We start from the raw sequence: 26,348 nt of genomic DNA on the forward strand, positions 1-26,348 counted from the left end.
TACGGAAGGAGACCTTGCGAGACCCAAATTTACAGAGCCATCCTTCTTTCCAGTAAGTGGCAGAGTTCAATTCCAGGGGAAAGAACGCTTTTTTATTGAAAGCTGTGCACTACACGTACGCACCAGAATGTCTCTATGGGTGATTCCACGTAGATCGAACAACTATGGCGGTCTACCAATTTATTCAAAATTTTATATATTATTGCCTGATGAGTGGAAGAAGAGATCCGCAATTGTTTTGCCGCCAAAAACTTTTTTCGAACCACAGGAAATCAATAATGCGAAGAGTGGAGTGGAGCGCTCTCCGCTCTGCTGTTTTGGCCAACTTTCGTTATGAATTGCACAAAATATATTAAAGTTAAGTAGCTGAAATTTATTTACCTAATATATGCATGTTTTTTGCTTCTGCTCGGGCATTTTTAGTTTTTATGTGTAGTGTAGATTTTTTTTATAAAAAAACGTCAAAATGGCCCATCGGCAAACTTTTTTTCACTTTGAAGGTCTTATCTCAAAAAAGGGTACGAAAGTTCGCATTACGTTCTCGCATGCGTAATCTACCAAACTGCCAATCTTGTATTTATATAACTTTCAGTAAAGAGATATGATCGGGCTAAGTTCAAGAAAACACCGAACGATGAAAACTTCTGACGACAATTAAAAAAAAACCCCATTTTTTAAATTCTTAAACTTTGTCCACTTATTCTCCTCCACATCAGCTTTCACAATCATTAAAACATGTGCATAATGTCGTTGCACTAATAGTTTACGGCCCCTCCAATGAGACCCTTAAACAAGGATGGGCAATTCCGACTTCTTGCCAGCAAGTGTATAAAATGCAGGCAGGATTGAATTTCTTTTTATTAAAAGGTCAGCAGGTACTAAAAAGGTGTCGCCGGCACTGAAGACGTTAATTTTGAAATTATTTGGTCACTGCAGCGGCCACGAGCGCGGAGCTACCGAGTAGGCGCGCGCGCACCCGAGATGCTCGTTGTAAGAGACGGCGCAGTGAGAGCTCGTTCTCGCGTCCTCAGACCGATTGAGTTCGAAACAGCAACACCTCTCGGGTGAACTTGAACGCACGTGCACCGGTAGTCGCAGTGATCTGGTTAATTGCGTCGATTTCTTTTTCAGGGGGCATAAGAATGTCATCGTTAAACTGTGCGTTCCGTGAAGATCTTTCATTGCAGTGGTAGCAAAGTACGCGTAGCACAAGTAGTCCGTCTCACTGACAGTCACTGATCTTTCGGGCGTTAAACGTTCCTTCAAAGCATTTATGTCTAGGTCGGTAACTCTGCGAAATTTTGGCTTCTTTGCAATAATTAAAGGAGTACTGACACGATTTTGAGACATCGCAAAAGGGACATTTTTTTGCTTCGTTGGTATGCAGTGTCCACGCTGTCCACCACTGGAGTCGGAGAACACGTAAAATATTTAATTTGACTTTGAAGTTTTCGTCGCTGAGCATTTGCAAGCCAGGCACACTGCAAGGACATTATCCCGACAAGTCAAAGCAGTTCCTCCGAGTTCGCGAGTTCTGCGTCCTGCATGCAGCATAAATCGTAGAAATCACTGTCAGGGTCACTGGACGACAATTCATTCATCGTTGTCTATTGCACCACGAGCAGATGACGGATTTCCCGCTAGTACGTCGCGAATTTCTGTATCTCCGTGACGTCACACTGCTATGAAACGACACTGAGAAGCCACCCCCTCGATATCGAAACCGAAAGTGTCTTTTTAAGGTGGCGCTAATTAAAATATATAGGATGCATTCCCAGGCACCACAATAATCGTTTTACGTTTCTCGACACCAGTATTTTTATTTATAGCAACAATCCGAAATTTTTTAAAATTCGTGTCAGTACTCCTTTAAGCTTCTTGTGCTTCGAAAGGTAGTCTCCACAATTGACTCATTCAGAGCTATACTTTCTCGTCATGAGGACGCACAGGAGGAGTAGAGTAGAGCAAAGCACAAGAACTATCCGCGCCGAATGAAGTGTGAACAGCGCACCGAACGCGTGGCCAGTTCACGCCGTCTGCTGCCGACATCTAATATAGACAAGCGCATCCGGTTACCGATAGTTTTGCTTTTCTTTTCCTTTGACAATCCATATTTTGCTTTGCCACTGGAGCGCCACGTTCATGCTTTCCTGATCGCAACTGGCGCAGCGCAGTTTCTGTGGCAGCAGCGTGCGTGAAGCGAGCGCTCATACCTCCCTTACAGAGTTTTCATCTTGCTTCCATCTCCGCCGTGTTATCAGCGCCTAGCTGAGATGCGAACAGAGGGCGGATAGAATAGCGAAGCTCCTGCACGTGCGTTCAAGTCACCCGAGAGGTGTGCTGTTGAACTCAATCGGTCTGAGGACGCGAGAACGAGCTCTCACTGCGCCGTCTCTTACAACGAGCATCTCGGTGCGCGCGCGCCTACTCGGTAGCTCCGCGCTCGTGGCCGCTGCAGTGACCAATAATTTCAAAATTAACGTCTTCAGTGCCGGCGACACCTTTTTAGGTACCTGCTGACCTTTTAATAAAAAGAAAATTCAATCCTGCCTGCATTTTATACACTTGCTGGGCAAGAAGTCGGAATTGCCCTCCTTGTTTAAGGGTCTCATTGGAGGGGCCGTAACTATTAGTGCAACGACATTATGCAACATGTTTTTAATGATTGTGAAAGCTGATGTGGAGGAAATAAGTGGACAAAGTTAAGAAATTTAAAAAATGGGTTTGTTTTTTTTAATTGTCGTCAGAAGTTTTCATTGTTCGGTGTTTTCTTGAACTTAGCCCGATCATATCTCTTTACTGAAAAGTTATATAAATACAAGATTGCAGTTTGGTAGATACGCATGCGAAGAACGTAATGCGAAATTTTTCGTACCCTCTCCTACAAGGCTTTTTTGAGATAAAGACCTTCAAAGTAAAGAAAAATTTTGCCGAGTGGGCCATTTTGAGGTTTTTTATAAAAACATCTACACTACACATAAAAACTAAAATACCTGAGCAGAAGCAAAAACATGCATATATTTAGGTAAATAAATTTCAGCTACCTAACTTTAATATATTTGTGCAATTCATGACGAAAGTTGGCCCAAAACAGCAGAGCGGATGAGCGCTCCACTCCACCTCTTCGTCATTATTGATTTCCTGTGGGTTCGAAAAAAATTTTTGGCGGCAAACAAATTGCGGATCTCTTCTTTCCACTCATCAGGCAATAATATATAAAATTTTGAAATAAATTTGAGAGGTCGACCAGCCATCGTTTGTTCGATCTTACGTGGAATCACCCTAATATAATTTTAAGCTAGCTTTTTTAAGGTATTATTTGCAGAAAAGTTTTGTTGTTGTAATACTGTGGCACTAGTGTCAGGGTAAGGCTATCACTTTTGTAGTTTTTTCCAGATATCTTGTTCCCATTTGATTGTGATGTCGTGTGTGCAGTGGGTGGTAGTGTTGGCAGTGTTCTACGCTGGCGCACTTAAGATCGAATACTTGGGCACTACGTTATTTTAAATGCCAAGCATTTCTTAGCGAACCCAAGGCACTTTGAGCGTTTCTATCTACGTATCTATCTAGCCGCCTACGTCTGAGTGCTCTCGTGATCGCCCCCTTAATTTGGTGTAGACAAAAATTGGCCTGGGCGGGTAGGAGGACTTGACGAACATGACTGTCTGGCCATGACATGAATGACGTAAAAATCCTGTCGCGTACGTCGTCAAACCCTTTCCTCTAGACGCGTGTGGCGTATACCCGTTTACCACGGGCCGCGGTGTACGGGTATGCGCCACAGGTGAATGACAGTTTATATCTAACAGGAACGGCGAGAACAGAAATTGGTAATTTAAATTCGAGAGCGTTAAGCAGGCATAATGTCGGTGCTACGTCATTTGTGGTTGTGGTGCTGGCTATCTAATTTTATACAAATAAATAAACACTACATATGTACTCCTACGATAGAGGCGTCATGTCTTAACGTCTGTGGTTCCAGTGTTGGCTCCGCTTTTATAGCAGTCTTATAAACATTACATTGTTATTTTAATGATTCAGCAAGCTATATTAAAGCGTTGCTCCGACCCCGGAGGAATATGCTAACGAAAGTTACGTGTGATATTCACATCATCGCACCGTAAAGTGCACATCGTTTCGATAATACTGATCGACGTATGTGCTCTAACCTGAGTGCAGACGTTACGTCAGACCATAAGTTACCCTTTAAACGCCAGTGTTGTCGACGTGCCTGGTAAGCCCACAAGGTGCACACAACTCTTACAAAAACACATCTTACTCTTACAAAAACACGTCTATCCAGCTCGTAACGCTTGGCTCAAAGCCAAAAAACACAGCATAGAACTATTCGCGGACTGCTTCGCACGGAACCGATTCCCACAAGGCGTGAGCAGATCCCACGCCTTGTGGGAATCGGTTTCATGCGAAGCAGTCAGCGAATAGTTCTATGTTGTATTTTTTCGTTTGAGCCTAGCGTTACGAGGTGGATCGGGGTGCTCTTGTAAGTGTAGTAGTCGTGTGCACATCGTGGGCTTACCAGGCACGTCGACAACGCTGACGTAAAGGGTAACTCATGGCCTGACGTAACGTCAGCACTCACGTTAGAGCACATGCGTCATTATTATTGACACGAGGTGCACTTTACGGTGCGATGATGTGAATACCATACGTAATTTTCGTTAGCGTATTCCTCCGGGGTCGGAGCAACGCTTGAATATAGCTTGCTGAATGATATGAATACAAATGTAATGTTTATTAGACTGCTATAAAAGCGCAGCCAACACTGGAACCACAGACGCTGACCTGAGATGACGCCTGTATTGTAGGAGTACATATGTAGTGTTTATTGTGAATGTTAACACTACATATATGTAGTGTTTACAACCACAATTGACGTTGCACCGACATTACGCCATTTATTTCGTGACGTGAACTAGCTATGACAATTAGAGTACCACGTCAGACAACATGAAACTACAATGAGGAAGCCGTGCCGCTATATAAACGATAGCAACGTAACGCGTAAACGCAGGGAGCGCAACCGACGCGTTCAGTGTTTGCGGAGCTTCCATCGAGAAGCGTCAGCGTCACTGGGCAGCGCCTTCAGCCGCTACAACTACTCGGACTGGTTTTGCGGCTTCGCCACTGCGCCGTATCTCTACGAAGCGGTGTTCGGATCGTCGGGGGATTTCGCCGGGCGTACGAGTCGCGCCCAGCGAGAGGAACGGCTAGTGGGCATCGAAGACCTCAGCGCCCAGCAACTCTTCTTCGTGGGCCTCTGTTCGACGCTGTGCACGAATAGCGATCCCGACAGCGCCCCTTCGTCGGCCGAGGCGAGGTGCAACGTGCCGCTCATGCACATGCCGCAGTTCCAGAGCGCCTTCCGATGTGCGTCGGGTCAACCCATGATCCCGACCACGCGTTGCTCCTTCTGGTGACGGCTTTGGCAGCGTTGCAAAAGCCGCATCAGCGAATAAGACGATGTAGTGTCTTACATCGATGTTCTACGTGTGCCTGCCTTGCAGGCTGTCATGAAAGTGCGTACACGGACGCTATACGAAAGGGAAAAAGTTTCGTTAAATATCGAGGATGCAGAAGACGAATTTATCACGAATTAAAAAAAAGAAAAAAACACTGGCTCGGCCTTCAGTTTACTCCTTAGTGCGATAAGGTAGCCTTTCTAGGTTGGTGCTTTCTGCGGACAGTAAGTTTTTCGCTGGCGTGCACACTGCGCTTTGAGCGATGCTACCACCGCCATTTGCATCCTCCTGCAAAGCGTGCTTCGCCGCACGCGTACTATTGTTGAGGTGAAGCTCACAACGTGTATGACGTATTTGCCATTAAAATAGGCACGAGAACGAAGGAGAGGAACACAAACAGGACAAGATTGGCGACGCTTCCAACTGATTTATTTCGGGTGCGGAAGGGAGGGTAAGTACACACAATAACGCGTGCACTGAATCACAGCAGTATACCTATCGGCGCAACCAGCTTTCAAAGAATCTAATCACCGAGCTTTGCAGGTGTACTGACGTGCATTGGCGTAAATCAAGGGTGGGTCCCTGACCCCCCTTGTGTTCAAGCTGGAGGGACACCCCTTGCAAGTGTCCCTCCTTGAGATTTAGCTTTAGAACATCATATATTCGAATTACTTGACAGTTAAGTATAGAGTATTCAACTTGTTTTTAAAGGCTGATTATTTTTTAGCGTGTACCTGTGTTCAGTACCCCTCAGCTCTGTCAGACTATAAAATCGCAAAAGCCGCTCGACCGGTTCAAGGAAGACTGAATATAAAGAGGCAACTGCTCGAGCTGGGACTCCATGCTCGTTTTTTTAATTTTATTTCAAAGCACGGTTTAATTATTATGTAAATAAAAATACAACCCGTACGTATAAAAGCAAAATGGCCGCCATGGTCTGATGTGTCCTCCCTTGTGATTTTTCTGGATTTACGCCACTGCTGACGTGGGAACGGAAAACGGCTTAAATGATATGCTTTTCGTCTGATCTTGCTGCAGTCAGGTATTTTAATGGCAGCGTACTGAAAACTCCTCATAGTTTTGCTGTGTTAACTGATCATTAACTTCACTACAGAGGCCCCATACTTTGGCTGAACAATGCTGTTCTCACTGGCTTACTTTCGGCCTTTAGGATATCAGTAGCACATGCAATGCCTTGTGAATGACGCTGTTAACGGTGTGTCGTGCGCGGTCGTTATTCTATCTCCCCGTTTTTCTTCGTGCTTGCGAAACTCCGACCACTCGACGCGTCGAACGGCGTGGTTAGTGAATATAAACTTACTGTGGTAGCAGTGTGAATTAGCAGTGTTGAACGATATTGCACGCACATGACTCGTGGTGTCTACAGCTTTTGAAATCATTGATCTGTTGATCTTACCTGGCTGTCGTTTTTAATGTAGCCTACCTATAACGTTATGACCCGGAATCGTCACGCTCACGTTGATGTTTGGATTTGAAATATTTCGATAAATATTCTCAAATGTAAATTTCAGGATACATACTACCAAACATCATATTTCTGTTCAATTTATGGTAACTCAAGTGCAAGTGACGCTAAAGTATTCAATTTCACTTTCACTGCCCATTTCAACAAAACCACTGTAGGAGTTTTCCAGCGGTTTAATTATTTGTTAAAGTGGGTGTAACTACTGGAACAAGCCCTAAAAAATTAGAATAGCATCACAAATAATTACTTAAGGCGAAACATTTATATGTCTTATGAGTAAAAAAAATCTGGCGCAGTTGGTGTCGACACCGAATGCCCCCCCCCCCCCCCCCCCCAAAGCTAATTAAAGTTTGTGACCATCTGTCACCTGTGCTCTCCTTGGCATTGCCTAACGGAACTGTAAATTCTATATTCACCCATTAGGTCACAAATACGACAACAAAAGGTAGTCTACAAAAAAGCAAACACGGTAACTGCCTTCAGGTTTATTAACATAGTTTTTGTGATGATGTCTTTGTGGGATTCACAAGGCATTACATGTGCTACTGAGATTCTAACGGTCAAAAGTAAGCCAGTGAGCACGGAATTGTTCAGCCAAAGTATGGGGCCTATGTAGTGAAGTTAATAATCAGTTGACACAGCAAAAGTACGACGAGTTTTCAGTACGCTGCCATTAAAATAATTGCAGCAAGATATCAGACGAAAAGCATCATTTAAGCCGTTTGTCCTGCAATGTGTGTGACATGTACTAAAGGTCGTGTTTGACAAAATGTTGACAAACAACAGTCAAAACTGAATACTTAATCATCAAACAATACAAATGGTTGCATAGCCTGTTGAAAAAAAAAAAAAAGATCTCTATCACGTTTACGCAGCTTGACTAGCACACCAAGCTGAATATTATGTTTAACACATACTCTCCCAATCCCCTGAAGTATTTTTCAGTCTCGCAAGGTGCCAGAACCCTTGGCAATCAAGAGGTGAAAATAAAAGCATCAGAACACACCCAAAAACCCCAGAAATCATCATTCCTTGACACACTGCTCACATGCTGTGTGGCCTCCTCCTACAGAAACCACCAGGGATAAAGAGATTGTACCAAAAGCACTAGTTGTGCATGCAATACGAGACATCAAAGCAGCCTCTGGTCTTCACAGTGCACCAATCTTTTAAAACAGCTGTGAGCTCTACTATGCTGCTTCAATCCATTTAAAGCTTTCATCAAGGTACTTCTAGCTGCCCGAAGTACATTTTCAGATCACTATGAAGCAGTGTTGCGGAGTTGTCACTCCGGAATTGGAATGACTCCGGAATCATTCCACATTTTCGCGACCCCGGAACGGAATGGGAACGGAATTACGTCTTTTTCCGAAAATAGAACACGTTTTCGCCTACGCGCTGCTTGCGACCTTTATTGCAGCATTTAAAAATCACGAGGACATCTAAGCACTTTTGTAGCGTTAGCTACACTTGCCTAGCCGGAGTCGATTTCGCGTGGATCCTTATGAGCCGTGCTGCGCATGCGCGAGGATCAGTGATGTCACACAGCTGGCTCACCGGGGCTGGCATCCCACGCGCTCTCCGCCACCGCCGCGCACGACTCGCCGCTGCTGGTCTGCGCGTTCGGGAGGAGTGGCGTCGTAGCCGCGGCAGACACGCTGGCGCCGGCGCGCGCGCAGACTCCGCCACCGCCGCGCGCTACTCGCCGCTGCTAGTCTGCGCATTCGAGAGGAGTGACGTCGTAGCCATGGCAGGCACACTGGCGTCGGCGCGCGCGCAGCTATTCGCCTTCGCTGTGCAGTCGCCGTCTGACACTGCGCTGGAGCCGCTTGATAGCGCCTCTGACTGGCGTTTGCAGGTGGGTAACGCCATGGAGGAGGAGAGCGCAAATGCTGCTCAACGGCGCAAAAGAGCCGAGAAGCTTATCTCATCGGATCCGGAAGTAGTTGCCTGGCAATTAGTGGTTCAGCGTACGAAGAATGAACAGAAAAAGGCTAATAATCCTAGACAATCAGGAAAGCTAAGAATCATCAGCTGAACCTTTGCCAACGCTACGTATATCCTGGCAAAGAACCATTTGCGGGACGTGTTGTTGTACAATTTGTTTGAGCCGATAAAAATAAAATAAAGGTGGGTGGCCTCTTCTAAGTTCAGAAAGCTGCGAGCGACCACTGCTGCTCTAGCCCGGGAGATCAGGCGTTCCCGAGTCTCGAGCGGAGAGCAGGTCAGCCCGCACTCCCACAGCTCCGGGGTGGGATCAATTATCCCTGTGCGTTGGTTCCCATTGATACCCCCACACGAAAGTGGCGAATACTCTATGCACAGCCTGTTCTTTATCTCACGAGCAGTTGAGTACTTGATACACGTAAATAACCTTTGCGACAAGGAAGACATTGCATACCTGCGCACAGGCGAACACAGAAACTTCTCCTCACCCCATCCATGCTTGCGAGGCGAACTTGACAAGCATGAGTGCTTACGAGCAGTGCCGCCCAGTATTCCGTATTCGATGCGAAGGCACAAGGTGCCTGAGTGGTGCACTGTTCCGAATAATACCAGCAGATTGCTAGAGGGTTTTGTTCCCCATTAACCAAATCTTAGTTTTCTCCATATTCACGACTGCTCCAGGTGCGTGGCAAAACTGTTAGCCTTCTTGAACACTTTTGTCAGCATAAAAATATGCTATGTCGTCATTTTAGAATTAACACATTTAAGCTTAAACAATATTAAAACATCACCATTCGTTCAAACATTTTGACCATGCAAATACTATAGGTAGCGGGAGAACTGCCCCTATGGGAATTTATAGGGTGCTTATACTGCACGAGATATGTCACCAAGCTACTATCCCTCGACCTTGGCAATGTGTCTTGCGTAATTTTGCAGTTCTTAAAGGACCCCTGACACCAAAATTGAAACCTCGAGATCTTTGTGCTGCTTGACTTTCCTGTATACGAGGGCACATCTGACCGATTATTAGTGACGAACGTTGCCTTTAAGATATCTTAATTTGGTTTTAAAGTAAGCGTGAATGCTCACTTGAGTTGGCTGCACCTTGCGACATCCTGGTATGACGTAGATAGAGGCCCCGTGTGACGTTCCACGAGTAAAGCAAGTACTGTGGACGTCACAGAAGGTTTGCGGGGCGCACGTGCACAATACGACGACTGGCACCCGGCGAGGCCTATTGTTCCGCACCCCTCTGGCTCTGTTGTCGGGCTGCTCTCGAGGCACCCACATACTTTCAATCTCTACCGCGCGCGGGGCCCCGATTTGAAAACCGCGCTGTCAACGTCACCACAGCTTGAGTGCACGTGGTCTTTGACGCTCCCCCGCATGGGGCGCCAGTTTCTTGTGGTTTTTAGGCGGGCGTTTTGAAGCGATGCTAAAATGGTCACAATTACGCTAGAATTAGTTGTACGATACGCTAGAGCATCTACGATTTAATTTAGAGATTACCAGACACAAAGCTACAAATTACAGCAAAAAAGTCACCAACAAAAATTTCGCTGTCTCAGCTTTATGGGGCGTTCATTCTTAACTCGATAATACTATCAAGATTCCTTTCCTATGTTGAGGAATTACAGGAATGGAATAGAACTGCCTGGCCATTCCCGGAGTTTTTTTATTCCGAGGAATTGAAAGGAATGGAATTGCGACAAGTTCCAATTTCACGGAATGGAATGGAGGCGCCCATTCCGCAACACTTCTGTGAAGATATATGGACATTATCCAGGCTCTGCGCAGTTTTAATTATCTGGCACTACCAGTTTTGTCATACTTATCAAATTTTTGATTAAATAGGAAAATGGGCATGTTGATAGTAATACCACACACTGGTCAGAGACACAAGCAAGACAATAACACGGTGTCAATTTTCAAAGAGATTTATTCTTGCATTCGAGGCCCCCATTTATTGCCAGCATACCATTGCATACTGCATGCACGTCATTGCACACAAATAGGAACAAATATGTAGGAAAAAAAAGCTACAAAAGTAACAATGCTTACCCTGACACTACTACCACAGCATAATGGCAACAAAATTTTTCTGTAAAATATGGCAACGAAAACCTTGCTTAAGGTTACATGAGAAACATTCTGCCACAACCCAAGAGGTGCACTGCGCGATTCCTTCATCTTTATGAATCGCTAATGGCTTTTACCAATATTGGCACCAACTTTTCTCAATCTCGAACTCGAACAGTTCTCACCATGATATTCTATTGGATTCTCGTATCACAAAGGTTTAAATATTGAGTGCCTTGGTTATAATAGGTGACAAGCCCAAACATAGACAGAATGCACTAGAATATAACTCGAGCTGTGAGATGCTTTAAACAAAGTGTGCCAACATGTTAGAAATCCATGATCACAATTTATTTATATCCTACAGAGAAGTAAGGAAAGAAGTTTATTTTGAGGTTTTATGTGCCAAAACCACAATCTAATATTGAGGCATGCTAGGAAGCAAGGAAAAGGTTTAGCGTGACTACGCTATAGTAACGGTGTAAAGGACATTTTTTTTCACGCTTGAGCAAAAGCTATTACACATTTTTTGCGTAATGACTTGCTAATGTAGCTCCAGGTCTGTGACAATCAAGCACAATGCAACTTGTCTGATGATTTTGCATGAAACCAGTGAGATGATGCATGAATTTACATAATCTGAGTAGCACTTTTCTTTATAATGTGGCACTGATTTTAGCAGCTGCCAAAAGAGTGAAGCAACCTATCAGAATTAATAACTTTTAAGAGTGGTATGATATTTCTGTAGTGCTATAAAAAATGCATGTTTAATGACCTCACTCAATGCAGATGCAAGTGCATTCAAATTCTTAGCATTATAAGTACAACAAAAGGATTTCCACTCAGTTCTTTAAAAGCAATTCAACTTCTGATTTGAGCGTTTCTTAACTTGTGAAAAGTTATTCGTACTGTGTAAACTGAAGACACTTGGTGTATAGTTCCGTCTCTTTCAGTCTGAAAGCGTCACAGCCATCTCTAAACTGTATTGCTGGTTGTCCAATGATTCCCTGCACAGCTGTGCATGTTGCCAGGCAGTGGTTCCTCGGCCACCACTAACCACTGCCTTCAAGCACACAAACTTTGCCTTTTTCTGCAATGTTATCGAATGTGCACCATCGGCTGAAAAGAAAAAGAGGAATAGATCAGACCAAACAGTAAACAAAAGTAATGTCGGGCCTCTTAATGCTACCAAGGAATACACAAACATCTGTACACATGTGCTTACCCTATTCCACTTTATATATCTTTATGCCTACTGGAAAGGCGAGGCACTCAATCACCCTATGGATACCCTGAAGATAGTGCAGGGCTCCTACACAGGGAACCACAATAACCCTGGTCACGATTGTCACAAAAATAAATAAACCATCAGGCGACAAAGTTTTAAGGCATTTTTGTTTTATAATGTTATTCATGTAAAGCCTGAAACCTCGGTACATCCCCCACGGTACAAAGATACCGCAGTACCCTTCCCTCCCCCCACGGTATATGGTAGCGTGGGGGAAGGGAAATATACATTGTCACTGCGGCAGCCTCCACGGCACCATAGGGGGAAGGGTGCATCATCAAGCTGCGATTCATTCGCATTTTTCCTCTTCTCCTCAGTCATGTATTTGGATATGCATGTCTAACTCAGACTCAGACCCACTAGAATCAAGGTAAGAAATCAGAAAAAAATTGGTATTTTTTGCTCAAGATTCAATTTTGAACATATGGCTGTCTGTATCAGTGTATAGTATTGTCAATTGTTTTATGGTTGCAAGAATAACTAAGAGCATAAATGCTACTAAGGAGAATCGTAAGTAAGTGTCTTCAATTATTCGTCCGTGACAGTTCCAGATTACCCGAGACACTGCATATGGAATGCTCATTGGCTGGAAGCACCACGTGGACAGATAAAGAGGCACGGATAATGGATGTTATCCATCTCCGAAAGTCCTGAACTGCTCGTGCTTCTTTGATTATCCATTCCAGACTGTTTAGGACTGCCCGAGATATTGCACACAGGATGCACACTGAGTGCTCTCATATGGGCGCAGAGCAGAGGCTTTTGTAGATGGAGATTATCTATTTAGGAGGATCAGACCATATTTGTTAGAGTGCACTACCTCTGTGATCATCCCGCATTTTTCGGAGACAATATAGCCACGTGCTTGAGTATGACTGCACTCTAACCTTGGCTTCTACTGGCCAGCTTCACACAAAATACAGAAAGCAATAGCAACGTTTAGCATTGTGCTTGAGCTCCTACAGCAGTGTTCTAACAACATGAGGGGATGACACGGCACAACACAGCACACTGCAGCACAGTAGAAATGGCACCCTAGCACCAACAGGTGTCTCACAATGCTGGCCTAAAAGCACTTCAATGGTATATACGACGAGACTGACAGGAAACCGTCGGCACTAGTCAGTAAGTTAATGAAAAGATTACATAGTTTTATCTCTTTTTATCTGATGTTTGCTGTCTATTCCAGTGAGACCAGTGCATGCATCACAATGTGATATACACAGCTGATAGGAAGAGTGTGTACACAATGCTCATGTCAGGAACAAAAGCCAAGCCGGAACACAGCCCTGACCACCAAGTCGAGCTGAGTGTGACGGTGCATCCACATAGCTTGGTCATTTTGGCAGCCAAATGCCTGGTGATGCTTATTGGCACAAGAGTTCGGAGTGGACAAAAGGCGCCGTGACTGATAGTACCGTGTCATGGATCACCAATGAATTACAATGCAAGGAGGCAGCCGAATGCAGTATGCATCGCTTAGATTTTCTAAAGAATTTCTAAACTTTCTAAACAGCATATGGTACACCATTGATACCCTGACAGCACAGTGGAAGCAGCAGCGTAAACACATCTCGAGTGTCGCTATAATTGCTATTGCAATTTCTTAAAGCCGTTAAGTGAGAAACCTTGCCTAATTCATTGATGAGTCTCTCTGTCTGCTACTTCATGGTTGCCAACAACTGCATGATGAGCCACACCACCCTACCTCTACATATTCTACACTAATGATTACATGACCACCATTAAGATTTCACAAGTATTAGCAAGAACAAGCTGTAAGTACAACATTTGCTCCTACCACTGAAATACTGTATGCATCAGAAGTTCCAAAAAAACCAACTATTAAAAAAAAATGCAGCTGAAATTCAGCAAAAATTGTGGTAAGAAGCATTGCATAAACTGTAGCACAAAACAGTGATGTATGTGTTACAGGGTGGGCACACGTGTCAGTGGCAAAAATCGTCCAGTGAATAGACAGAGTGAGTTACCTTTATATCACCAAGTGATGTGAGGTCATAAGTGTGGACTGACATCTATCGGGTAGCGAAATTGTGATTTGAAATGGCTGAAAAAGTGGGCCGATCCAAGAGGTAGTTCAGCAACTGAACTTTACCAGTGAGAGACTGACCGAGCTTAGGTATGCACCGAACTACAAGCCCCGAGATAGCAGGCATCCTGTTGATTGCTTTACTAAACGAAATGTGGTCTTCATCATCTATATCTGTTGCAGTGAACGAAAAGGAAAATCTTAAAGGCTCGTTTTTCTTTGCCAGACACAACATTAATTAGAACTAACAGACAAGAAAGCCAATGAAAGTATAGGGGATGTTATAGTAATTATGATGTAAATGTGAAGAAAGTAAGGGTTGCAGTGGGGATATTCAAGTACAGTTTGTCGTTTTACTGCGTAGCTGTCCACAAAACAGAGTAAGCAACCAGCACACCTGTGCTGGTAATTCAGATAGGGCAATCTATAAACCTATTTGACTGTTACATTTTTAGGTTGTTTTTTTTTATGGCGAACTAAAAATCTGGTAAGTGAGACATTTTGGGCCATCTCAACATCCATCTCAAGATCTAGCAAGACATCACAAAACCCTGCACAGCTGTTCCCAAGGCAAGCTTGACATCAAAAGAAAAAGAAACGATGCAACATAATAGCTGGGCAACCTGGACGCCAGCAGGCGAGAAATTGATGCAAAACAGTAGAGAGTTTGACGCAGCATATTCTCTGTACATGGCTCTTTTTGATGCTTGCCATTCTTGTCAGTAGGGAACGTGATATTCTTTTACACTTCAGGCTCGGCATTTCCTTAGACACAAGTGCTGTTGCATTCAATGACTATACAGTGTACAAATTATGACTTCTCATGGATATTAATGAGAATGTGCATGTTGTTAGAACACTACTGTAAGTGAGTGCTGCGACTGACAGTGCACTAGCTGTTAAGATTCCCACTTTGCAAGCTGCTATACTGAGCATGATTAACACAGCATTTGAGTATAACATACCGTGCTTTTCGAAACAAAGGTGCACGAGTTAGAGTTCTTGAGACCCCGTGAACCCCACGTAGAAGAAAGTTCATGCTGCTCATTTCCAAAAAGAAACCTTAGGACTTACAGGCATCAGCTTATAAAGCAGATGCCTTGCTTAATTATACTTACAGCCCTCAATAGGAATGTTTTCCTCGTCCGTCGACACAGACCAGTTGACTGATCCATTCTCATACGTGGTTCCCGCGAATGTCAAGTCCAGCTTTTCCACTGTCCTTCCAGGAAGGAGCTCAAGCCTCCAAGATAGTGAACCCTCGGGAGTACCCTCCTGTCTTGCCAAGTAGCTCATCTTCCAGTCTTGTTCTACCTTGCAAACAGCACAACATCACCTGTCAGAACAGAAATCTTCATCACAGAAATAATGCAGTTATAGGCACAAAGAGTTTGCACACATGCCACCACAGTTTAGAATAGACTGCTACGTGATGCAACATGCAGTGTGGATTACAACCCAAGACAGGGGTCTCAAACACGTGGCCTGCATACCTTTCTCTAGCGGCCCGGCTCGTACACGTTTGTCTTCGTCTCATATTTTTTTTTCTTCTGGCTAAACATGTTCATGAACTACAAAGACGTGACTGGTCTCAAACATTTTTTTTCGCGAGGTACCCCATGCAGTCAACATGTGCTGAAACATAACCAGTGAACAAAAACTATGTTTTAGAATAGGTGTCTTCGCTCCAACCTTCTTCACTGTCCCGGCCCTTGCGGAAGACTAAACTTCGTGACTGCAGCCCGCCATCTGAGGTGAGCTTGAGACCCCTGATCTAAGAGATCTACAGTAATACATTATGAAGAGATGCAAATCCGAGTTTCGCAATATATTTGAAAAGTAACTGTACTCATAACCAACATTAAATTGATCATTAGTAGAGTGTAGACAGTAGTAAACACCTGCTGTGCTGACTCTCAAGAAATAATTTTCTGAAGGCACCTTTCTGGGACTCTTCCACCCACACTCTAACAGGGTATGGCCATATGTGAGCAAATACATCCATCATATCTGCTTGCATACAACCAGAATCGGCTGATGGTTTGCTAGTGTTGGGTACTGTTACCTCTTGGCTAACGATGGCTATACACAGCAAAAATTTTCACTGCCTTAATCCAATGATGGAGTTGTTTACCAGTTGTTTTTTCTTTATTTTTTGTAACACCTTTACAAAATCAGTTTTTACAGCACATTTCTTTTATTCTAATGTCTGTGTTAAAATTATAACTTTTCAAAAATCTAAAATGAATGCAAAAATGGTTAGACAAGCAGCAGTCACAAAACCACAGCAAATGCAATTTTGCATCCCAAACCCCCTTTCTCTTCAACTTATAAGCTGAAGATATCACGTTTAGAAAGACTTGTGTGCTGGCTGCCATTTTACATGCAAAGGTGCTGTGAAGTCTTATCTGAAACACTGGCTCTCAAGTGCTTTACCTTGTGCTGCTTATGACAGAGCTGCCATTGACAACCTAGTCCATTCTTTACCCTTTTCTTTCTAATCTTGCTCCACCAAGAGAGCTACGCCTTACACAGCAGGTGATGCTGGTGGCCTATATAAAAGGCATAAACAGGTTGAATCAACTGAAATAAGCATCGCATCCAAGGAGCCAGCTAGACTCAACAGTGGCACTTTTGGCCAGAAGTTAATTAATATTAGAGGTTTTTATGCTGTAACCAAGCCATTGCCATGATGATGCTAGCTGGACTGTTTTCGTTCTCAAGCTTAGCAGCGTGACTCGTTACCTGCTAAGCTACCACAATGGGCAAGCATACAAGACAGCTCTGGTATGGCCTCTATCCCTTTGTACAAGTGTTCATCATAATAAAGCAACAATGGTTACAATGTCCACAACAAATGTTACCCTCCCAATCCTTTAACAAAGACTTTGTCGTTATAGTACGCCCACTAGCAGCCACAGCTGCACTGCCATTGGAACTTGGGCTGTTTAGTGGGGCCCATGAGATAGTGAGAGGCCTTTACTGAGTGAGCCCTCATGGAGTGTATCGGAGCACTTGGAAATAACTATGGTGATCTTGAATCCTCATTAGGTTTCATACATAATAAAAAGACAAACTGAGGTTTGAAAAGAATGAAAAGCTCAAGCGAAACAGTCAGGACCCTACAGTGGCATTAGTGACAGTGCTGTCATGAGAGAACATACCCCTTCGTCAACTTCTCCACCTAGCAAACACCATCCTGGTAATTTCGTGTGCAGTTTCCTTAAATTTCTGGCTTAACTGTGCCACATATCCATGCCACATTCACAAAAGATGATCACCCAGCACGGTGTTTGTGATCCAGGTGTTTATACAGAATTTGTGAAGAAAATGTCAGAGGTTGTTTGGGGCTCTTTAAGAAAGAGGGTGATGGCAGTGCCACCCCTCAAGTCAAGTTGACACTGCAATTCAGTTACAATCCATTGCAACTACTGAACAAACTTTTCATAACAGGGCACTCTCAGCATCTACAGAAATGTACTGGAGTGAAAGCATGTTTCTCAATTAACTAACTCATCAGAGGGCTCGGCTGTGAGTATTATTGAAGTGCATGGTGTATGAGTATCCACATACTCTGTACCCAGCACACGACCTCAGCCTAGTTGTGCTTTTTGGATAAGAGACCCTCGTTGCCTAGCACCTCAAGAAAGCAAAATAATGTTTATGTGACAGGCATTAACCAGCAAGTGCAGTACAACTACAAATCACAAATAGTCCACAATGACTCCATCACAGCAAAAACACTGAAGCATGTCTAACCTTCCGGAACATTTTCTCAATGGTGAAGGCCCCTTTTGCCCAGCCCGAAATCTGGCTTGTTTCCTTGCCATCCTCGCAGATAGAGTATTTGTCCATCGCTGATGAGTACTTGAAAACTATGTTTCTGCACTTGGCGTTAATTGGCTTGTATGCAAAGGGCACCCAGTTTCCGAGCTCGCCTCTCTGCTGCCGCCACGCCAAGGCCCCCGACAACCTTCCTTGCAATTCACTCTCGGTTGCTTTCCTCGGCGTCAGGAACTCTGCTAGCTCCAACACTCTTCTCAGCAGCAATTCTTCCTTGCGTTTCTGAGTATACGACTCCTGGCATTGCCGGGTGAGTGAAAGCATCAGCTGAATAAGCTCCGTTTCCGAGTAAGCTGTACGCCTTGCGCGAACAGCTTCGAAGTTCGAGGTGTAGCGCCAAGTGACGTCCTGCACTTCGTCCTTCGAAAAGGCAAGAATGTAGGAGAGCTTCTTTCCCCAACCAGCCTCATAAACAAGGGGCGCGTCACAGAGAGCTTCGCACGGGTCGCAGTGCAGCCAACGCTGCTGACTGTCCGAGTAGACTTCAGTCCAAACGTGATCAGTCCAGTCGAGCACATACCGAGCGTCGAAGGCCATCGACCGGGCAAAGAACGTAAAGCAATTGGCCCATTCTCCACAGCGCCCTCTCCGCGTTTCAATCAGCTTGGCAGGGTGGTTAAACCGAGGAAACCGTTCGTGGGTCCCACATTTGGAACAGCCGTGCAGTTCAACACGCGACGCCCCTCCGGCAATTTCGTCGGCAGTGGGCTCTCCAGCGCCAATGTTTGTTGTGGTGCCACTGCAATGGCTGCATTTAAGTGTATCCACCCAGGAAAAGAAAGACTCCTTAAACCAGTGCAGCAGTTCCATTAACAAGAAGTCTCTAAAACCGGGATCCCGCTTCTCTTTGGCAGGGGTAGCGCTGGATGCATAGTTAATCATAGTGAGTTGCGCCTTGCGTGTAAGCTCAGAAACGGGTATGCAAGCCAACGCTTTCTCTTGCAGGTCACGCCTCTCGTATATCTGCACCCGTGAGAGATTCGTTTTGATCTTGGAGTACATGTCTTCGCCGAACTCCATTATGAGTGCCTCCTGAAAAGAGAACATTGCGATTAGCGTACGTTAAACCACGGTGCATATTGTGACACGTGTAGTTCAGCCCGCTATAACCGCTGGCATACACGTCATCACAACCTTTCAACACACACTCCGTGTCTGTATAACAGTACGACATTGAATACAAATAGAATCAAAGGCACAACTTCGCCGCTTGATCAGACGAATGATAATGAAGTCACTAAGCATCTACACCAGTGAAATAGCGTAAAATCGTTCACAGGCGAGGAGTTCAAACGCCAATCCGCAGGTACAACCTACCATGTAGCCTTGACGTTCTGGCTGAACACGCTGGAAGCAACAGCTTTAAATAATGCAAGCTAGTAAAAATTACATGAATAATTAAGATCTAGCGTCTCTGGGATCCAGCAGCGTTGCGTTTGTGCCAAGTACGGTTCTCATTGCGTAATGTGACGTGAGGCATTGTTTTGCTAAAACTGCAGAACATTACGAAGCCACACTTACCGCTTTTATGCAGTCGATCTTTTCAACAGAACTATTGCAATGGCACAGTTATTACTCAGCAGCGTTGAAACTTCAACCGAGATGTTTGGTTTATCTGCCCATGATCTGTTTATTCACCACCCTCTTGCATCCCGAATACGCAACTACCGTTTCTTTTGATATTTCTATGATACTTCTTGTTTTGAATTTGTTAGGCTCGACCATTTTTCGTGACGCATCATAAACTTTATAACATAAAAACTTAATTGGTTGTAAATTTGTTATGTATCTAATTTGATTTGGATTGCGGCAACGAAACTCAATCTTATACGAGACTAGCGAGGGCTTTATCGTCACGTCCTCGCGTCCGGCCGGTGGGTTTCCGGTGTAGTTGTTCGGGGTGTTGTGTGAAGTTTATATTTGCCGGTTAAGATGATATTATTGGAAATCAACAACAGAATAATCGAAGAAACACTACGGCTCAAGTTCAGAAATGCCCAGTCAGGGTGAGTATTTCGCTTTTGACCCCCCAAGAGTTCGCTTCACTTCTATACGAACGCGGCACGGCTCTTCGGCGATCGTCCATTGCTGATAAGAGTTTATAAAAGTGCACTTGTTTTAATCACCCGCACCTACTGGTACTGCTACGAGTAGTTTTCTCCGTCATGTGACACCGTTTGTCACTTTGTCACCGGCCATTGGCTTTGGTATTCTCGCGTAAGCCGTTGCACCTTGCAATGACAGCATGCACCTGTGCGTTTCCTGCCCTACCCACTTGGCGACGTGAATCATTTGCTTTCTTTAAATTGTGTCGCGTCGTTGCGAAACCGCCTCCGATCCCTTCTCTACGAAGTTTCGATCGTTGTTTCGTTTTACTCTTGCCTGTGAGAAGTCGCTCGACTGCTTCGGCCACCAATTTAATGCTTAGAAAGTTAGTTCGGCGCTTAGCGAAGTCTCTGGTATGCTATGAACTTCGCGGCCACTTTACCGCAACGAACTTCAAGCTGCTGCGCTTAGCGACGTTTCGGTCACCACCAACACCAAGCGAAGTGCGACACCGAGAACTGTCGTACTAAACGCGATCGTGCTGGTTAAAGAAACAAAAAGGCGAATGCCTTTCCGAATGCTCAACGGCAACAGTTCAGAGTGTTGAACTGCTGTTGCAAAGCACTTCGGACAAATAACGATTTGCATTGTGCCGCCTAATAATGGCTGAAAGAAACTTTTTGAGCGCGATTGTCACGAAAACGGTCTTAGTTCTTCCCATTTCGTTTCAGTTTCATAAATGTAAACTTCCGCATAATTTTGTTTTATGACGCAAAACACTGACATTGCGGACACGGAGTGAAGAAATAGATTAACCTTCTATTGAGAATCATCATCTGTCGCAAGTATGCAGAGTTGCTAGACGTCTTGTCAACAGTAAAAATTAAAGTGTTCTTTTTTTTTATTTTATTTGTATATTATTACCACAGTTATGCCATAAGAGCGCTTGAACAAAGTCAAGATTGTTTTTGGAATTTTCTACATTTGTTTGAACGTATAGTCAGCGTCAAGTTCATTGAGGCGAGAGGCAACAGCCAGTAGGTCATGCCGCCTGTCTCTCTAGACGAATAAATTACGAACACAGTCAAGCGTGCCAGCTTCTTATGTTTACCTTTAAATGATGACTCGGCAGTCTGATTGCTCGTCCTGTGGTGGAGAGAGAGCCGTCTGCAAGCATTGTGGTTGCGGCATTGTTAGGATATGAAGGGCTCATAATGAGCACTTATGCCCTGTCTCTATTGTTGATTCTGCTGGCTGCTTACTACGGTTGCTACTGCACGCAACAAGTATGTCACACTGTGTGATTGCAGTGAAATTTCGTGGTTGAACGTGCAGTGTGAAACAAGTAGAGCCTTAATAGCAGGAATAATTGCGTTTGACCTCTATTTACTTGCTTGTTTCGTTTCTGTCATCTTACCCAGAACGCAATGTGTTTGTGGTTGAATCAAAAATAAATGTGCACTGCCCATATCACTTCTGTTCTCTGCCTTCCAGCAATAAGCCAGAGGCTGTCGAAGTCAAAATTGCCGACTTCGATGGAGTTCTATACCATATATCCAATCCAAATGGTGACAAGACAAAGATAAGGGTGAGTTACAATACTCTTTGCCTTGTGTATGCAATTAGTGAACAGTGCTATTTACCACCCAGGTTTTGCCTGCTCAAACTATTAACACAGGAATATGTGCAGTGTTATTCAAAGTGCTTCAATTAATTATGCTCACATCATTTTGGCTATTAATAAAATTCCTTGCTTTGCATTTAACTGCATTATTATTCATTTTGCTAACATCATTTCAACATTTAGGCTATAACTGCATTATTATTCATTTCACCTTGAACACTTGTTGCCTCAAGGGCTGTAAGGCTTTTCTGCTAAGTGCACACACAGGTGCAGTTACTATAGTCGGGTACAACTTTAGAAAAAAGGAGAGGCCCCGCCCATATGACCGAAGCGCGGCAGCCGATTGCCTCCGCGGCAAAGAAATAGTCCCGCTTCTTCTCCTTGAGCGGAGGCACCGGCCGTCCGGCTCGTGACGTCAGTCTAGAGCGCGCGCCCATTGGTGGAAGCGCGTGTGCATCCGCCTTTGAGGTGCAAATGCCGCTTTTTTCTAAAGTTGTACCCGACTATAGACAGAACAACTTCATCTGGAGAGATGTGAAGTGCACAAAGGCTTAACATAGTGTTTTTAGAACACGAGAGAACACATAGAAGTCAAGATAATCCAGGATGTTTTTCATTTTCACGGCTTGTATATTTAACTTCTCTAGTTAAATGCCATTTTCACCCAGGAAATGCCAACTTTCCCATTTTAGTAATATCAGCTCTACATACCACAAAAGGGTGCAGCTCCTCATCATAAAGTAGATTTATACTTTGACTCACTGACCAAATACTGCACAAGTAAATTTAAGAGTGTTAAATACACTTCCGAGTGGAAGAGTGGAAATGCACTTCTGGATATGTGACAGCGTTCATGTGTTTAAATAACCTCATGCAGCTTTGAAGCAATGCGAACATCGACTGCTTTTGTTACTTCTGAATCTATATCTGGAAATTTTAGAATGTACTCCTCTAATACAGCAAGTAGCTTACAAAATAACTTTGCTTTCCAGTGGACAAAACGCAATATCTTTTCAGACCATGTCGTCATCCTCTTATGTCCTGCATGATCCCGTTTGTGGTTTCCCTGTCACAGTGATATAATCGTTATCCTGTTTTTCCACAGGTCAGCATTTCATTGAAATTTTACAAGGAGCTCCAAGAACACGGGGCAGACGAGGTAAGAAATCATGTTATTGCATTTCCATTTTTTATATTCAATTCTGCTGTGGCATGACTACCGTGCTTCATAGCTTGTTGGCGGTAAATCGGGTTAGTTGATTGTTGTTCATGATCGTAAAATAACAGCGCAAAAAACGGCAGACGAACACACAGAGACAAATAAGCCAAATGAGACAAACGAACACACAGTGCTCGTTTGTCTCTGCGTGTTCAACTGTTATTTTTTTGTGCTGTTATTTTACAACAGCTTGTTGGTAGGCCTAATAATACCCTCATTAATAACTATGCTGGATAATAGCACAATCCTTAGTTTCGTGGACACTTTGCCCAAGCAGCTGTAAATGTGAATAAATATGTCAGCAAGCTTGCACTGTAATCTGAAAGGGGTGCTGAGCCACTTTTTTATGTAATCACCGAATGACCTCAGTATCGGAGTTTATTGCTTCACGAATCAATTGCTACAAAAATTTCTTGAACCCGTGAAGAACGAGCGGAGTTACAGGGATTGGTTGCACGCTTTAAGCACTTTCTCTCTTCTCTCGTCCCGACAAGCACACTGGACGCTACACAGGGAGGGATGACACGGGTGAAAGAAACTACCTCAGCGTGCATCATAACCTGGAGCACGCGTTATTAAACGCGATCCCTCTTGCTTGTTGTGATTGCTCTGTACGCTAGTGTTACTACTGTGTAATTTTAGCACACTATGGAGCATGTGGCAACACCACTTTGGCAAAAAGTACATCTAATCCAAACTTCACACCTGGTTTATGTCAGCTATCAGCCAGTAGGAACAATCTGCTGTTCGACGACATACAGCTGGTGCCCCCCACAGAAGTGAGTGAGGATGGGGCCTCTCTATGAAGAGAGGGCACTTGAGAAATTGTCAACTTCGCACTCCACTTGTAAACTCTACGTGCCATGTACGACTACAAAATTTGGCTGAACTGTTCACAGTAGTGCTTGCCTTTCATAGGATGTGTTTTTTCACTGACTGTAGAGTGTTCATAGTTATAACAAACATGACATAGAGCACTGACTAGCAAAGTGACGGAATAATTACAGAAGGGTGTGTTCAGATAAGGACAGACCTAGGGGGGTCCCGACTATTTTTTCTTTTGCACGAAATTTTTATATGAGCTGCGCAAATGTCTCTATAGAAAGGAATGAACCTTCGTTTTGCGGAAATTGTCACGGATTTCTAGGAAAAAATTCGCGTTTCACAACAGGTGGAAAAAGGCAATTCTGCAACTTTCAGATTTCACAACTTTGGAGGCCTATCACTAAAAACTTAACGCATTGTGGACATCAGTGTTAATTTTTCGTAAATCTTCAGCAATAGTACGATCGGCCTACGGAAATTTAAATTTGTGTGACTGACAGTACATTTTTGAAAAATTGCCAAACATTGATTTTGGAGCGGCTGCCTCTGGCTGACCCCAAATTCAAGGTCTTTTTTTCGCAGTTTTCGCTAAAGCGCTGAAGCTGAAAATATTTCTCGCAAGTCTACGAAAGGTTTTCGCTAATTAAGCAAAACGTTATGCGACTACACTGCATCTTTATTTCGTTATAAAATCCCAAAAATGCCATAATCCCAAAACTAGCGAAAATTGCAACATTTTAGGGTCGTTTTAAAAAAAATAATCATCACCGATTTTTATGAAAATGATGGACTATACCCGGCCATGACTGCTAAATATTGTGCTGCAAAAATATGTTGCATTATTTTGTTTGAAGTGAGAAAATTGGCTTATTTTAATACCCATGTATGGTCTAACATCAATGTGTGGCGTTCTTATAATAAAATAAATTTAATAGACATATTTAGTTCGTAGCTCGCTTTTCTGGTTTTAATAATGACGATTGACCCAGCTTGTGTCTTTTTGACCGCTTTGAGTCACAGAAAAGCTGAGCTTGAATTTTCAGAGCTCCTCTGTCTGTGTCCCTACCAGTACATTGAGGCAACCGGCACCCGAGAGCGCGTACAAATGAAAGCTCGTGGTGTAGAGTGCAAATCTTTCTGCATGTCAACCATTTTAGTTCACATCATACCACGTATCTAACGCAAAAGATATTTAACTAGTATTTTCCTAACAGTACGGGAAAATGTTATTGTTGCGTTAGTGTGCCTAGACCCAATTGCTCGCTGCTGGGTGGTAGAGAAAGGGGGCCCGAAATGTGAGGTTTGCGTTTGTTTCTTGAAGGAAAATTATTATAATTTGCCCTAAGACTACTTGAGGGCCATATTTCGATGAAAATCCTGCAAAAATATCTTCCTGTACTTTATTAATAATAAAATCATTAGTGTTACCATCTTCAACTGCGTACTTATCCTGATTTTCTTCCATCAAGCAACGAAATTTATGGACTAGAGTTGGTTACAATAATGTACAGGTGGCTCGAGCATTACCATTGTATGGGAATATTAAGACCGTTGCGGTCTTAATATTTCGACGAATTTATCATTCGCAGAAATGGGTTGAGATGGTGGGAATGAGGCAGTTATGAATCTACAAGAAGCACACGTTCATGTTGCGCATTAAATAGTTTATTCACGTCACCTAGAATGAGTAATATTCATTCGGTCGACATCAAAGACCCCGACGCATTTTTGATCCCAATAAGGCATAGTTTAAAATTTGCAAAATATGCCCATACACACCCCTCCCGATGCGGTTTGACCCTTTCTGGGCGCAAAGATATGAATTTTGTCAGACCAACCGCTGACAGCGCGGATTAGCAAGTTTGGAGACTGAGTATGTCTCTCGCAGCGACCGCGTCATGAAACGCTTCGAAATGAATTCGGCTTTTCCATCGATGCGCACGCGCACCACATCTTTCTTGTTTGGACTCTGTCTTGAACAGTCCAGCTCATCTTTTGTGTAGTATTCAAGGATTTTGTTGGTGTCTGCTTCACTCAATTTTTCTCTGCAGTACAGCTCCAAAAGGCTCCACAAACCTTCTGCAGCTATCTTCCTGGCCTTTAGAATCGCGTGATTCGTTGCCTCTGGAATGAAGCGTTGCACCTCTTTTATTCTTAGGCTCAGATGTATCAAGGATAGCAGACGGAACCGCTCTCGAAAAGATGTGCACTTGATGTACGCTGTGTAGGTTTTTCTTCCAGCTGGCACAGGAGCAGCAACTGATTTGTGATGGAATGTCTTTAATGCCGTATGCTGTGCGAATTCCACATCGAATGTTTCTTACAGCAGCTCTAGTAATTTCATCTGCCTTGCGCTTTGCGTACGAGAGTCTCTTCCCTTTCTTTACACTCCGAGGAGGCTTTAGTGGCGACACTGCTGATGGGGCACCAACGACAGCCTTAATGCTTTCCATAACTT

The 26,348-nt window shown here is 43.8% G+C and overlaps 2 protein-coding genes and 1 long non-coding RNA gene across 4 annotated transcripts in view; 2 read left to right on the forward strand and 1 right to left on the reverse strand.

Moving 5' to 3' along the window:
• Positions 1–26,348, forward strand: part of LOC125757855 (uncharacterized) — a 96,050-nt gene that overhangs the window by 52,989 nt on the left and 16,713 nt on the right. The window lies entirely within an intron of this gene.
• Positions 10,843–19,842, reverse strand: LOC119386882 (peptide-N(4)-(N-acetyl-beta-glucosaminyl)asparagine amidase). Of its 2 annotated transcripts, none has more exons than XM_037654157.2 (4): positions 19,698–19,842; positions 18,093–19,208; positions 15,452–15,647; positions 10,843–12,114 (listed from the first exon to the last, which is right to left on the reverse strand). In XM_037654157.2, exons 2-4 carry the CDS (start codon positions 19,194–19,196, stop codon positions 11,945–11,947), a joined length of 1,470 nt encoding a protein of 489 aa, XP_037510085.1. In that variant the 5' UTR covers positions 19,197–19,208; positions 19,698–19,842; the 3' UTR covers positions 10,843–11,944. The 2 variants fall into 2 exon arrangements, with proteins under 2 accessions (XP_037510085.1, XP_049269245.1); XM_049413288.1 differs by lacking the exon at positions 19,698–19,842 and adding an exon at positions 19,494–19,513.
• Positions 20,007–23,005, forward strand: LOC125757633 (uncharacterized). Its single transcript, XR_007415371.1, has 3 exons — positions 20,007–20,182; positions 21,717–21,810; positions 22,952–23,005. It is a non-coding gene; the product is annotated as an uncharacterized LOC125757633 (long non-coding RNA).

The sequence above is a fragment of the Rhipicephalus sanguineus genome, chromosome 3 (genome assembly GCF_013339695.2).
Source record: "Rhipicephalus sanguineus isolate Rsan-2018 chromosome 3, BIME_Rsan_1.4, whole genome shotgun sequence".
Taxonomy (NCBI): domain Eukaryota; kingdom Metazoa; phylum Arthropoda; class Arachnida; order Ixodida; family Ixodidae; genus Rhipicephalus; species Rhipicephalus sanguineus.